This window comes from Capricornis sumatraensis, chromosome 6, assembly GCF_032405125.1.
Source record: "Capricornis sumatraensis isolate serow.1 chromosome 6, serow.2, whole genome shotgun sequence".
Taxonomy (NCBI): domain Eukaryota; kingdom Metazoa; phylum Chordata; class Mammalia; order Artiodactyla; family Bovidae; genus Capricornis; species Capricornis sumatraensis.
Genome location: NC_091074.1, coordinates 117,621,989 through 117,636,679, shown reverse-complemented (window position 1 = coordinate 117,636,679; position 14,691 = coordinate 117,621,989). Strand labels below are relative to the sequence as shown.

The 14,691-nt window shown below is 44.5% G+C and overlaps 1 protein-coding gene across 1 annotated transcript in view; it reads left to right on the top strand.

Annotated features, from left to right (window-relative positions):
* The first annotated feature begins 425 nt into the window (after positions 1–425).
* BRINP1 (BMP/retinoic acid inducible neural specific 1) overlaps positions 426–14,691 on the top strand; it is a 143,751-nt gene continuing 129,485 nt past the window's right edge. The window contains exon 1 of the mRNA XM_068974535.1: positions 426–643. Within this exon, the coding sequence (XP_068830636.1) occupies positions 426–643 (218 nt within the window). The remainder of the gene's footprint in view (positions 644–14,691) is intronic.

Below are 14,691 nucleotides of genomic sequence, written 5' to 3'. Positions count from 1 at the left end.
CCGAGTGCCAAGTTACAGATGCTGAAGCCTGTCCTCCGTTTCACAGATGAGGAAACTGCATGTCTAAGAGGCTAAGCAGTATGTACATGTTTGCACATGTTTATACCACATGTGAACAGCAAATCAGGAGTGCGAGCCCAGATGTCCGTAGACGCCACACTCTTAAGCAGAAACTGCACTGATCTTTGTAAACCCTGACCCAGTCTTCTGATGAGAAGTATTATAATGGAAGTATGTTAAAAGCATTAAAAAAAACTTTTCCTTTGTCTCTCTCCCTCTCTCTTTTCTGTATATTTTTGCTTCCCCTCTCCACCTTTCCTCTCCCTCTCTCTCTTCCTCTTTCTTCCTGTCTCTTTTCTATTCCTTTCTTCACAGGACTCCGCAGAATGGAGCAAGAATGAGAGGAAAAAGGCCGGCAGAAAAGCATGAACTGGAGGTTTGTTGAGCTCCTCTACTTCCTGTTCGTATGGGGCCGTATCTCAGTGCAGCCCTCCCACCAGGAACCAGCCGCAACAGACCAACATGTCTCCAAGGAATTTGATTGGCTTATTTCAGACAGGGGGCCTTTCCACCACTCCAGGAGCTACCTATCCTTTGTGGAAAGACACCGTCAAGGATTTACAACCAGATATAAAATATACAGGTAAGAGCAGGGCTAAGCTCACCCTTGCCTTTCATTCATTGAACGCTTCGGGGGGGTCATGCTTTGGCCTGGGCCTTGTGGTGTGGAGGAGTATCTGCGCCAAGACTGCTAAATACTCGCTCATTATTTATTAATTTACTTAGTTTTCTGTTTATTCATTTATCTGTTTCATTACAGTGTGCAAGGGATTGTCGGTGACGAGTTAGAGCAATATATTTTTGAGCACTTAAAGTGTGCTGCACCTAGTGCTTAGTACTTTGTCCGCATCCTCTCTTTAAACCTTACAGTAACATCACAGATAGCATCTGTTTATTTTCTCCACTTTATATTGAAGGGATAACTGGGCTTTCACTAGGTGAAATAACTTTTCCAAAGTCACACAGTCAGTGAGTGGTAGGACCAGGATTCAAACCCTTCTTTATGTGTCTCCACAGTCACAGACAGTAATTTTAGTCAGTCACATCAGGTGTAGGCTGCGGTGTTTTACAGATACTAGTAATATACCAGATATCTTACCCAAACATATTCATACATTTGGAAACAAATAGGAATACCCCGTGAACAACTCTTTCTTGAGCAAGTCTGAACTGGTCTTTGGCCTGTTGGAATCCTACTCATTCCCAAAGAACTTAGCCCAATGTTCTTCTTCTTTGAAACCATCTTATAGACACTCCGCATCCCACTTGATCAGTCTCTCTTTGATATTTCCACAGCTCTCTATGCTTATGCCTCTTTAGTTGTCAGCCATTTGGAGTTGGAGTGTATTCTTGTATTTCTTTCTCACCTAACTTGAAACTCCATGAGGCCAGGACTTACATATAATTCATTTCTGGATCCCCAGAGTGAGGTTTTATTTTCTGCCTTGTATCGTAAGCACACAAAAAAATGTGGACTAAAATAAATTGAAGAATGCAGAAAACTCTCTACAGCTGGAGTCTTTAAGATCAAGGAAGAAAGTCAGGGTCTAACACTTCTGGGCCACTTCAAGCAGGGGAGTGAGGACGCGCGCATGGTGGAGGAAAGATACTAACCTGCAGCTGGGAAGCCATGAATTCAGGCCTTGTGTCCACTGTACATCTGACATGAACGTGGGCACGTCTCCTCTGAGCCTCGTGTGTCATGGGTGATTCATGAATCTGCTACCAGCTGCAGATGGCTGTGACTCCGTGCTGAATATTCAAATCTGCGTTTGAAAGTTGGCCCTTAATGAGAGAAAGTTTACATCTGCCCCTGCGTTCAGATTTCACCTATGCTTTTGTTTGGATTCCACTGCTCAAACAAAAATCTGCAGTCATCCAATGAGCTGGTTTCTAAGATGCTTTCCTAAAGCTCTGAAATTAAGTATATAAGATTGAACCAAGGTCACGTGGTTAATTAAATGATGGAGTTTAAATCCAGAAGTCAGGCCCCTGGTCATCTAGTTATTTCTTTCTTCCTTTATTTAATCCTCACATAATTAATAAGCACCAGCTAGAGGCCCAGAAACTGTGTTTAAGGCCGGTGACACAGTGGTGAGTAAAGCAAACATGGGCCTTGTGCTCAAAAGAGCACATTAATTAGACACAGGAACACACACACACACACACACACACACACACAGTATAAGTGCTGCAAAAGAAAAAGGGCAGGATAGGCATATTTGGGGGATGATAAACAGTGATGTGGGAGACTATTACATGCAAAGATTGGGTGAGGCTTCTGTTGCAGTCTTCACCTGGACACACATGCGGGTAGGTACCCAGAGGTCCGCGTGCCCTTCTAGACCAGGTTTAGACCAGAACAAAAACCAGCCCAGATGTGCTCACCGGGGCTGTTGTCAATTGGCGCTTTCTCTTCACTGCTTTGTTGAGACACTAAAGTACGTCCGCAGGTGATTCCCAGAGTGTCTCCTTTGTGCTAACGTGGACACAGCACATTAGAAACTTGATGTTTGCATCATGAAGGAAAGACTTTACTTCCAGCTTGTGCCATCTTGTCTGAGGCTACAGAGCCAGCCTCTCTGAAATGTCCTAGACCTCAAGCTTTGTCCAGTCCACCCGACCTTAGAATCCAGGCTAGAACCCACGGTGACCTGAGAGCTTCAGAAGGAACCTGCTCTCCTCAGTTGAGTGGGTTAAGGCCATCTGCATCCTCATGCTTATGCAGAGGGTGACTTCAGCCCTTGGCGTCCTGGTGGGGAGTCAGCGCCACTGGCAAGGATGAGAGCCTTTCAAATTAAATCCCAGCAGAAGTCCTCTCTCCTGTTGCTTCACAAGCTGAGCTGTAATCTGTGCACACACAGTTGTTTGGGTGCACAAGGTTCCTGCTCTGTCACGCCTAAGTCTGAGCTGACATGCGGAGGCTGGGGAGTTTTCTGCTCTTGAATCTGCCAGTGCACAGCAGCATCCTCCATCCTAGAGGCAGAGGACCTGGGTGCTGGCTCAGCCCACCCACCTCCCCAGGTATGATTTTGGCCAAGAAATGGAACTTCTCTGAGTTTCTGTTTTTTCATCTGTAAAATGGGAGTGTTCACTAAGATGATCTCCAAGGTCCTTCCCTTCTCTGAAATTCTGTGACTCCAGAAAATGTTGTCATTTGGAAATACCATGGAAGATTGGAGAGGACTCTGAACTTGGAGCCTGCAGACTCAAGTTTTGTTTATTTTGGACCCACTTTCTTCATTCTGGGCATATATGTTCATGCCTCATTCACTCATGCTTCCATCTAGCCCTCTAGACTTTCTTATCAACTGTATTCTGTAAGCCATGCTGTGATTTGGTAATACATAGATGACCAACAGAAAACAGCAAAGCACGCGCGCGTGCACACACACACACACAGCCCCCCCACAACAACAAAGTTCGTGCACACACACACACACATCCCACAACAACAAAGCTCACACACGCACACACATCCCGCAACAGCAAAGCTCACACACACACACACACATCCCACAACAAAGTTCACACACACATACATGCACACACACATCCCACAACAACAAAGCTCACACACGCACATCCATCCCACAACAGCAAAGCTCACACACACACACACATCCCACAACAACAAAGTTCACACACACACACATCCCACAACAAAGTTCACACACACATACATGCACACACACACATCCCACAACAACAAAGCTCACACACGCACACCCATCCCACAACAGCAAAGCTCACACACACACACACATCCCACAACAACAAAGTTCACACACACACACACATCCCACAACAGCAAAGCTCACACACACACACACATTCCACAACAAAAAAGCTCACACACACACATGCACACACACATCCCACAACAAAGCTCACACACACACACATCCCGCAACAGCAAAGCTCACACACACACACACATCCCACAACAAAGTTCACACACACATACATGCACACACACACATCCCACAACAACAAAGCTCACACACGCAGACACATCCCACAACAGCAAAGCTCACACACACACACACACACATCCCACAACAACACAGTTCACACACACACACACACACATGCACACACATCCCACAATAGCAAAGCTCACACACACACACACACATCCCACAACAGCAAAGCTCGTGCACACACACACATTGCACAACAACAAAGCTCACACACACACACACACATGCACACACATCCCACAATAGCAAAGCTCACACACACACGCACATCCCACAACAGCAAAGCTCACACACACACACACACATCCCACAACAGCAAAGCTCACACACACACACACACACCATTCCCACAACAAAAAAGCTCACACACACACATGCACACACACGCACACACACATCCCACAACAAAGCTCACACACACACACACACATGCACACACATCCCACAATAGCAAAGCTCACACACACACACACACATCCCACAACAGCAAAGCTCACACACACACACACACATCCCACAACAGCAAAGCTCACACACACACACACACCATTCCCACAACAAAAAAGCTCACACACACACATGCACACACACGCACACACACATCCCACAACAAAGCTCATACACACACACACACATCCCACAACAGCAAAGCTCACACACACACACACACACACACACATCCCACAATACCAAAGCTCGCACACACACACGTACATCCCACAACAACAAAGCTTGCACACATACACACACACACACATCCCACAACAGCAAAGCTCACACACACACACACTCACACATCCCACAACAGCAAAGCTCACACACACACACACACACACACACACATATCCCACAACAGCAAAGCTCACACACATACACATCCCACAACAGCAAAGCTCGTGTGCTCACACACACACAGACACATATCTCACAACAGCAAAGCTCACACACACACACACATCCCACAACAGCAAAGCTCATACACACACACACACATATCCCACAACAGCAAAGCTCATACACACACACACACATCCCACAACAACAAAGCACTCTCTCTCTCTCACACACACACACACACACACACACACACACACACACACACACCCCACAACCTGCAGTGTACGTTCGCTCCTTCACCAAGCTCAGAGTTTGGGGTGGAAGATTGTCAGGAAGAAAGAGTGGATGAGCAATCAATTACCATTCCATGGAGAGGTATGAGGAAGTAGCCACTCAGATGCTCAATATTCTCCTCTGTAGAAAGCGATGATGATGTCTGTCCTACCTACGGAGTCAAATGAGATGAACCTGGTGTGAGATGCTTTGTAAAATTTAAATTTTCTTGTATCTGGGAAATTTTTTCATTAATGTTTGAAATCATCATTCTAAGACAATCACTCAGTTTCACTTTCTGGGAAGCCCATACATATATTAATTGTTAAATACTCACCTTCATTCTGTGAGGGAAATAGCAGCATATTACAGATGAGAACACCAAGTCATCAGGAGGTTAAGGAGATTGCCCATGTCACTCACCAGGGAAGTGGCCAAGCTAGGAATCAAAAATAGGCTTCTGAGACTCCACAAGTTGGGAGTCATAATCCTCTCTTAGTTCTTAGTTACCTAGCAATGACCAAATACCCAGAGACTTCCTTTAACCATGGACAAGTTGCAACCTCTTGGAGACTCAATTTTCTCATCTGTAAAATGGAGATAATATTAAATGCTTTATGTAGTTGTGGCTGGAAATAATTTAGGGATCAGTCATGAAGACCTTGGAATGTTGCAGGAGCTACATCAGACAGCTGATGGTATTGCTAGAAATGATTTCTTCTCATGGTAATTATTTTTTTAATTAATTTTTAATTGGAGTCTGATTGCCTTACAATATTGTGTTGGTTTCTGCCATCTATCATCATGAATCAGCCATAGGTATATGTATGTCCCCTCCCTCTAGAACCTCCCTTCCGCCTTCCCTCTTGGTAATTTAAAAGTAAGTTTTGTCCAAAGAGTGTTTCCTATGTTTCCACTGCTTCTTTGCATTGTGTTTTTCTGTTTGTCTTTTCTTGATTTTGAGATTGTGAGTAGTTGCTGTAAATTTGGCAGTTATTTCACAGGTGGATTTAAAAGGAAAATTGTGGTACCCTTTGTAAGCTTTGGTTTGGGAGGGTCAAGGCAGGGGAGGGAGACACTGATAGTGGTGGCCACTTTGCCTAAAGATGTGGTTTCATAATGAGTGGCTTTCCCTACAGGTTTCAGAGCAAGTGGTTTGTGGCTTATGGTGTACCTTCCTTTGAGCCTTAAGTAAGTACCTGAAAGTTGAATGTAAATCAAGTCATTGTAAACCAGGTCTGATTGCCCAGCCGTCTTGCTCATTTATCAGAGTTGGATGAATTGTCCTTCTAATCCACCATCTTAAAGGTTGCTTCATGTATTTCATGAAAATGTCTCTAGTAGGTTTTCTGGAAGAGCTGCTTCACTCAGTGAATGGAGCTCGGGCTGGGTGGATGGTTCTGCTAAGATGAATGAGCTGTGGTCATTGTCAACAAATCATTCAAGAGTATGTATTGGGCACCAGTTCAGTTCAGTTCAGTTCAGTTCAGTCGCTCAGTCGTGTCTGACTCTTTGCAACCCCATGAATCGCAGCACGCCAGGCCTCCCTGTCCATCACCAACTCCTGGACTTCACTCAGACTCATGTCCATTGAGTCCGTGATGCCATCCAGCCATCTCATCCGTGGTCGTCCCCTTCTCCTCCTGCCCCCAATCCCTCCCAGCATCAGAGTCTTTTCCAATGAGTCAACTCTTCACATGAGGTGGACAAAGTACTGGAGCTTCAGCTTCAGCATCATTCCTTCCAAAGAAATCCCAGGGTTGATCTCCTTCAGAATGGACTGGTTGGATCTCCTTGCAGTCCAAGGGACTCTCAAGAGTCTTCTCCAATACCACACTTCAAAAGCATCAATTCTTCAGCACTCAGCCTTCTTCACAGTCCAACTCTCACATCCATACATGACCACAGGAAAAACCATAGCCTTGACTAGATGGACCTTAGTCGGCAAAGTAATGTCTCTGCTTTTGAATATGCTATCTAGGTTGGTCATAACTTTTCTTCCAAGGAGTAAGCGTCTTTTAATTTCATGGCTGCAATCACCATCTGCAGTGATTTTGAAGCCCCCAAAAATTAAGTCTGACACTGTTTCCACTGTTTCCCCATCTATTTCCCATTGAGTGATGGGACCGGATGCCATGATCTTTGTTTTCTGAATGTTGAGCTTTAAGCCAACTTTTTCACTCTCCTCTTTCACTTTCATCAAGAGGCTTTTTTGCTCCTCTTCACTTTCTGCCATAAGGGTGGTGTCATCTGCATATCTGAGGTTATTGATATTTCTCCCGACAATCTTGATTCCAGCTTGTGTTTCTTCCAGTCCAGCATTTCTCATGATGTACTCTGCATAGAAGTTAAATAAGCAGGGTGACAATATGCAGCCTTGATGCACTCCTTTTCCTATTTGGAACCAGTCTGTTGTTCCATGTCCAGTTCTAACTGTTGCTTCCTGGCCTGCATACAGATTTCTCAAGAGGCAGGTCAGGTGGTCTGGTATTCCCATTTCTTGAAGAATTTCCCACTTTTTATTGTGATCCACACAGTCAAAGGCTTTGGCATAGTCAATAAAGCAGAAATAGATGTTTTTCTGGAACTCTCTTGCTTTTTCCATGATCCAGAGGATGTTCGCAATTTGATCTCTGGTTCCTCGGCCTTTTCTAAAACCAGCTTGAACATCAGGGAGTTCACAGTTCACGTATTGCTGAAGCCTAGCTTGGAGAATTTTGAGCCTTACTTTACTAGCGTGTGAGATGAGTGCAATTGTGCGGTAGTTTAAGCATTCTTTGGCATTTCCTTTCTTTGGGATTGGAATGAAAACTGACTTTTCCCAGTCCTGTGGCCACTGCTGAGTTTTCCAAATTTGCTGGCATATTGAGTGCAGCACTTTCACAGCATCATGTTTCAGGATTTGAAACAGCTCCACTGGAATTCCATCACCTCCACTAGCTTTGTTCATAGTGATGCTTTCTAAGGCCCACTTGACTTCACTTTCTAAGATATCTGGCTCTAGATTAGTGATCACATCATCATGATTATCTGGGTCTTGAAGATCTTTTTTGTACAGTTCTTCCATGTATTCTTGCCACCTCTTCTTAATATCTTCTGCTTCTGTTAGGTCCATACCATTTCTGTCCTTTATCGAGCCCATCTTTACATGAAATGTTCCCTTGGTATCTCTAATTTTCTTAAAGAGATCTCTAGTCTTTCCCATTCTGTTGTTTTCCTCTATTTCTTTGCATTGATCATTGAAGAAGGCTTTCTTATCTCTTCTTGCTATTCTCTGGAACTCTGCATTCAGATACTTATATCTTTCCTTTTCTCCTTTGCTTTTCACCTCTCTTCTTTTCACAGCTATTTTAAGGCCTCCCCAGACAGCCATTTTGCTTTTTTGCATTTCTTTTCCACGGGGATGGTCTTGATCCCTGTCTCCTGTACAGTGTCATGAACCTCATTCCATAGTTCATCAGGCACTCTATCTATCAGATCTAGGCCCTTAAATCTATTTCTCACTTCCACTGTAGAATCGTAAGGGATTTGATTTAGGTCATACCTGAATGGCCTAACGGTTTTCCCTACTTTCTTCAATTTGAGTCTGAATTTGGCAATAAGGAGTTCATGATTTGAGCCATAGTCAGCTCCTGGTCTCGTTTTTGTTGATTGTATAGAGCTTCTCCAACTTTGGCTGCAAAGAATAGAATCAATCTGATTTCGGTGTTGACCATCTGGTGATGTCCATGTGTAGAGTCTTCTCTTGTGTTGTTGGAAGAGGGTGTTTGCTATGATAAGTGCATTTTCTTGGCAAAACTCTATTAGTCTTTGCCCTGCTTCATTCCGCATTCCAAGGCCAAATTTGCCTGTTACTCCAGGTGTTTCTTGACTTCCTACTTTTACATTCCAGTCCCCTAGAGTGAAAAGGACATCTTTTTTGGGTGTTAGTTCTAAAAGGTCTTGTAGGTCTTCATAAAACTGTTCAACTTCAGCTTCTTCAGCGTTGCTGGTTGGGGCATAGACTTGGATAACTGTGATATTGAATGGTTTGCCTTGGAGATGATCAGAGATCATTGTGTCGTTTTTGAGACTGCATCCAAGTACTGCATTTCAGACTCTTTTGTTGACCATGATGGCTACTCCACTTCTTCTGAGGGATTCCTGCCCGCAGTAGTGGATATAATGGTCATCTGAGTTAAATTCACCCATTCCAGTCCATTTTAGTTCACTGATTCCTAGAATGTCGACGTTCACCCTTGCCATCTCTTGTTTGACCACTTCCAATTTGCCTTGATTCATGGACCTGACATTCCAGGTTCCTATGCAATATTGCTCTTTACAGCATCGGACCTTGCTTCTATCACCAGTCCCATCCACAGCTGGGTATTGTTTTTGCTTTGGCTCCATCCCTTCATTCTTTCTGGAGTTATTTCTCCACTGATCTCCAGTAGCATATTGGGCACCTAATGACCTGGGGAGTTCCTCTTTCGGTATCCTTATCATTTTGCCTTTTCCTACTGTTCATGGGGTTCTCAAGGCAAGAATACTGAAGTGGCTTGCCAAGGTTTGCCAAATGCCATGCCCTGGGGAGTTGATGATATGTGAGGCAGACAGGTCTGTCTTTTTGAGGAGCTCAGAGAAATGGGAGGGTGAGGGCAAGGTCCACCGTGGCACCACTGAGGGCGCTTGCAGTTGAAAGGAGACCCCCAACCTCCGGACTCTAGATCTAGTCTTGGTATCACGTGGTCCAAGGGTTCTATTTCTATTAGAGTGACTCCAGATTAGTCTAAATCAGCATTTCTCACATGGAATTGGAGTTCAGTGTGATTTTAAAAGGCATTTTCTGGGGAAAAAATAATCCATAGTCAAATAAATAATAATAAAAACAGCAATAAGAGTCAGTTGCTAACTTTGAGCTTCCCACGTGGCACAGTGGTAAAGAGTCTCCTGCCAATCCAGTAGACACAGGAAACGTGAGATCGATCCTTGGGTCTTAAAGACCCCCTGGAGTAGGAAATGGCAATGGGCTCCAGTGTTCTTGCCTGGAAAATCCCATGGACAGAGGAGCCTGTCGGGCTACAGTCCATGGGGTCTCAAAGAGTGGGACATGAATGAGCACACAGGCAGCACTTAAAGCGTTTGTGCCCATGTCTAGCGTGGACACACAGGGTATAAATCATTGCAACAGACTGGTCCTCGTAGTAATCCTATGCTCAGGCAGTTACATTTGCATAACTTGCCCAAGAAAAGAGTTTCTTCATGGTAGAGTGGAGTATCAGAAGCAAGCAGATTCTAGACCCTGTGTGTCTGACCATGCTATGCGGCCTCCCAGATCACATAAATATGTTTGTTTGGAAAACCAAACAACGTTATATAGGCTTCCTGACCACAGGGCTTTTCAAGATCTTTCCTAGACTGTTCAACAGAGTTTAACCAAACCTCTTTGGCCCTCCAGCCTCTTTTTCTCAGAGAGATTGAAGTTCGAATGAGCAGGCTTAAAGAGTCACTGACTCTGGCTGGCTTTGGCAGCTGAGTGTTGTTTCCCTGGATAGCAGCCTGTGCCACAGCCGTCTTAAATGGCAACCCTTCAGTTCACGGAGCTGGCACCCGACTGAGGAAGCCACCCTACGTGTTGGGCTTTTTCTTTGAATACTTTGGCCTACATCTACTTCCTGGTTTATAATTAAAAAAAAAGAATTAACAGGTTCAGTTTTCCTGTCACAAGTAAATTGAATTTTCTGCTCCTCTTTCTCATTTTTTAAATTCCTGCACTGGTATTTCTTATTCCTACATTTGGCATTCCACCCTGTGGAAGGGATATGAAAACTTCAGCCGAGGCCAGAGCCACAATTACATAGGAGGGTGAAGCCTCGGTTTAATACGCAAAGAAGTGGCTACACATCATAATCATCTGCAAAGCTTTTAAAAAATTCCCACGCCCGGCTCCCTCTTAAGATACTTGGATTTATAATTGGTCTAGGACAGACGTGAGAACCACCAACCCAGGGGTGATTTGGCTTCCTAACGGGACATTCAGAAATGTCAGCAGGCATTCCTGGTCATCACCATCAGTTGTGTGGGGTTACTGCTGGCATCTGGTGCATAGAGGCCAGAGATCAGGGGTGCTGCTGTACACCCTCCAAGGTAGAGACAGCCCTCTGCTGCTAAGAGTTGTCTGGCTCACAATGCCAGTAACAGAGACGCTGAGAACCTTTGCTCTCGAGCACATATTTTTAGAAAAAAAAAAAAGGAAAAGTAATGGCGGGAAGGATTTTAGAATGAATGTTTTTAGATTTCAGTCAACATGAATTTAGGTTGGAATGGTTGAAATATAGGCACCAGGTAAGGGATTTTTTCTGTATTTTTAGATATGACCTCAGATCAGGGTGGCAATTGATGCATTAAAGAAGGTGAATTGATTTTTGCTTCCTGCTGCAGAGAGGCATCATTTAAGGGAAACTTCTACTTCAGAAATAGACAGCCTCCATTCCTCCAGGAGTTCTGGAGGATTCAGTGAGTTTCTCCTCTGACGATGGTATCCCTTAGGAGGTAGGGTGTTTAGGCACCACTGTCAGGCTCAGATACCCCTGGCCCGAGTCATTAAAAAAAACAACTTGGAAAAGTGCTTTCAGAGATCCCTTTTTTTGTTGTTTTTAAGAGTATGCCAAGTGGGCTCAAAAGAAGATGAGACTGGGATGGTGTCCCACATTTATCGTTGTCAATTTCAGCCACTTAGAGGTTGGCATCACTGGTGAGAATCAATATCCTATGCCCTTTCCCCCACCTTATCCCTCATTTAATCCAAGTTTCGGCTCAAGCGCTCCCTCAGTAGAGAGGGATGAGGTGGGGGATAATCAGCAAACATCTCCTGGGCCACTTGGTGTCAATTCAGAGATAATCTTCTGTGTTGATTATTTAAAATTGATCTTCCACTTCCAAGCCCAATAGCTTTATTGCTACCAAATTGGTACCTTTGCAGCACTTTACCTCCTTGCTCCCATTCCATTACTGAACTAACTTCTGTGAGCTGCTAGGCTTCGTTTGCTGCAATCTCTGCAGAGCAATTGTCCAGCTTCAGTCAGGAGCCATCTCTGAAAATGGATTGGCTTTTACACACGTCCTTGCAGAGGGCAGACTGACATGGAGTCTCTAACTGACACAGATATGGAGATTGTGATGACTAGTATGAAGGCAAGCCCTTGGGGCTGCAGACTCTATATCCCAGCCTCTATGCCCCAAATCTTGGCCAGGCAGAGGGGGACTGGATTTGTGATCTGTAGCACCTGCCACTCATTCATTCATTTGAAAAAAATGTTTACCAATCTCCAAATTCCTGCTGACTAGTCCCTACAACAGTTGCCTGGAGATAGGGAAAGACTGAATCCCTGACCTCAGGAACTCAAAACTCTGTTGGGGAGAACTGACTGTTGGGCAGATAACCACAATGCCAGATGCTGAGTTCTGCGACTGATCAGTATGCTTGGAACTGTGTTTGTGGTGGGAGGGGAACGTCCCTTGGCATACAGATCATGAATGTGGGAAAGGATGGGGCGGGGAGAGACACATCTAGGCAGTCATCCTATTGAACTCAGGCTTCGAGGAGGATTAGGGCTTTGTGAGAAGGTGGTGGCGAGAAAGCAGCCCAGATAGGTGGAGTATTACCTGCAAAGGCAAGGGGGCAGAAGAAAGTCTGGAAGTAGGCGTGTGTGGTGTGTGTGTTTTGAGTAGTATAGTAGCCCGCTCTTAGCCAAGGCTTTGGTTTCTGTGGTTTCAGTTACACTCCACCACTGTCCAGAAGTAGTAAATGGACAATTCCAGGAATAAACAGTTCGAACGTTTTACATGGCCCCCCATTCTGAGTAGCGTGATGAACTCTCACACTGTCCAGCTCTGTTCCTCCCAGGACCTGAATCATCCCTTTGTCCAGTGTATCTCCTGCTGCCATTAGTCAGCAGCCACACTGATTTCCAGATCGACTGTCCTAGGGTCTCAGTGGTGGTATTCAAGTAGCCCTTACTTTATTTAATAATGTCCCCAAAGCGCCAGAGTAGTGATGCTGGCAATTCAGATATGCCAGAGAGAAACGGAAAAGTGCCTCCTTTAAGCGAAAAGGTGAAAGTTCTCCACTTAATAGGGAAAGAAAAAAAGTGTGTGCTGAGGTTGCTCAGATCTCTGGCAAGAGTGAATCTTTTCTTTCCGTGAAATTGTGAAGAGGGAAAAAGAAATTCAGGCTAGCTTTGCTGCCGCACCTCAGACTGGAGAAGTTACGGCCAAAATCACATACAAGAGCTTCATTAAGGTGGAAAAGGCATTACATTTGTATCATCAGGTGTTTGTAGAGAAAGGAAGGTGAGGGAGAGGGATCATATTTGCATGACTTTGTCATAGTATACTGCTATAATTGTTCTATTTATTATTAGGTGCTCTTGTTAATTCCTTACTGTGCCTGATTTATGCACCCAGTTTTATCAAAGGTATGTATGTATAGGAAAAACATATATAGTATATATAGTGTTCAGTACCAAGCACAGTTTCAGACATCTGCTGGAGGTCTTGGAACGTTTCGTCCATGGATAAGGTGGGTACTTCTGTAGTGATGATAAGAAATAGTGCTGGGTTAGCAGCTTGGAGCCAACAATGAAAGGAATTTAGGATGGCAAATTGATTTCAGACAACGATCAAACTCCAGTTGTCAGAGTACTAGTACATCTCTTTAGAGCAGTATTTTTTGTTTGTTTCATTTTTACATTCCTTGACCTTATTCCTGCTAAACAATGAATTTTACATTGACACTCAACAGACATAGAGATAAAAAGATACATAATGGAAATGAAAACTCATGACAAAAGTACTTAACCTTACTCCATGTAATAGATCCTGATGTCCTATTTCCTATTCTGTTCTAGGATAACTCAGTCCTTTCTGCTTCATTTATTTTTAAAAATACTTGTGTCTACCAACTACAATGATTTCAGCCTCCGCTAATGGGGTGTGCCTTGCAGTTTGAACAGCACTGACTTTGAGTCTATGTTTGGGTTACATTTTGCTTCAGAGGAAAATTGTACCTAATGTTTGAGAAGCAGACATTGCTGTGCGTGCAGGTCAGATCCTGGGCCTTGTCTGGGAGGGGTGACAGGACAGCAGTGAACGGTTTGGAGCGGGAGACTGGCATACTCTGATCAACATGTAGAGATATTGCTCAGGCCGCAGTGTGAGGAATGCGGGGCAGGGAGGAAGAGAGAAGGGTTAGAGGGCTATGGCAGCAAATGCAAGGGAGAGGAAGAGGGCAGTGGAGCCAAGACAAAGGCAAACAAGGTGAAATTCATGAACTCTCAAGCACCACTCAGATCCATCTGCAAAGCTGCTTGGGACCTTCCTGTCAGGCAGTGCCCTCCCTGGCTGCATCCAGGCTTTTCCCTACTCTGGCTCCTTTCTCAGCCCCCTGTGGCAGGGAACGTTCTCTTCTGTAGAGTTCTCCAACGGCTGGTACATCTGTGGTTTTTTTATGAAAGGAGTGAGAATGCCCACGCTTCTGCCTCAAGGCTGTTTCTTTATC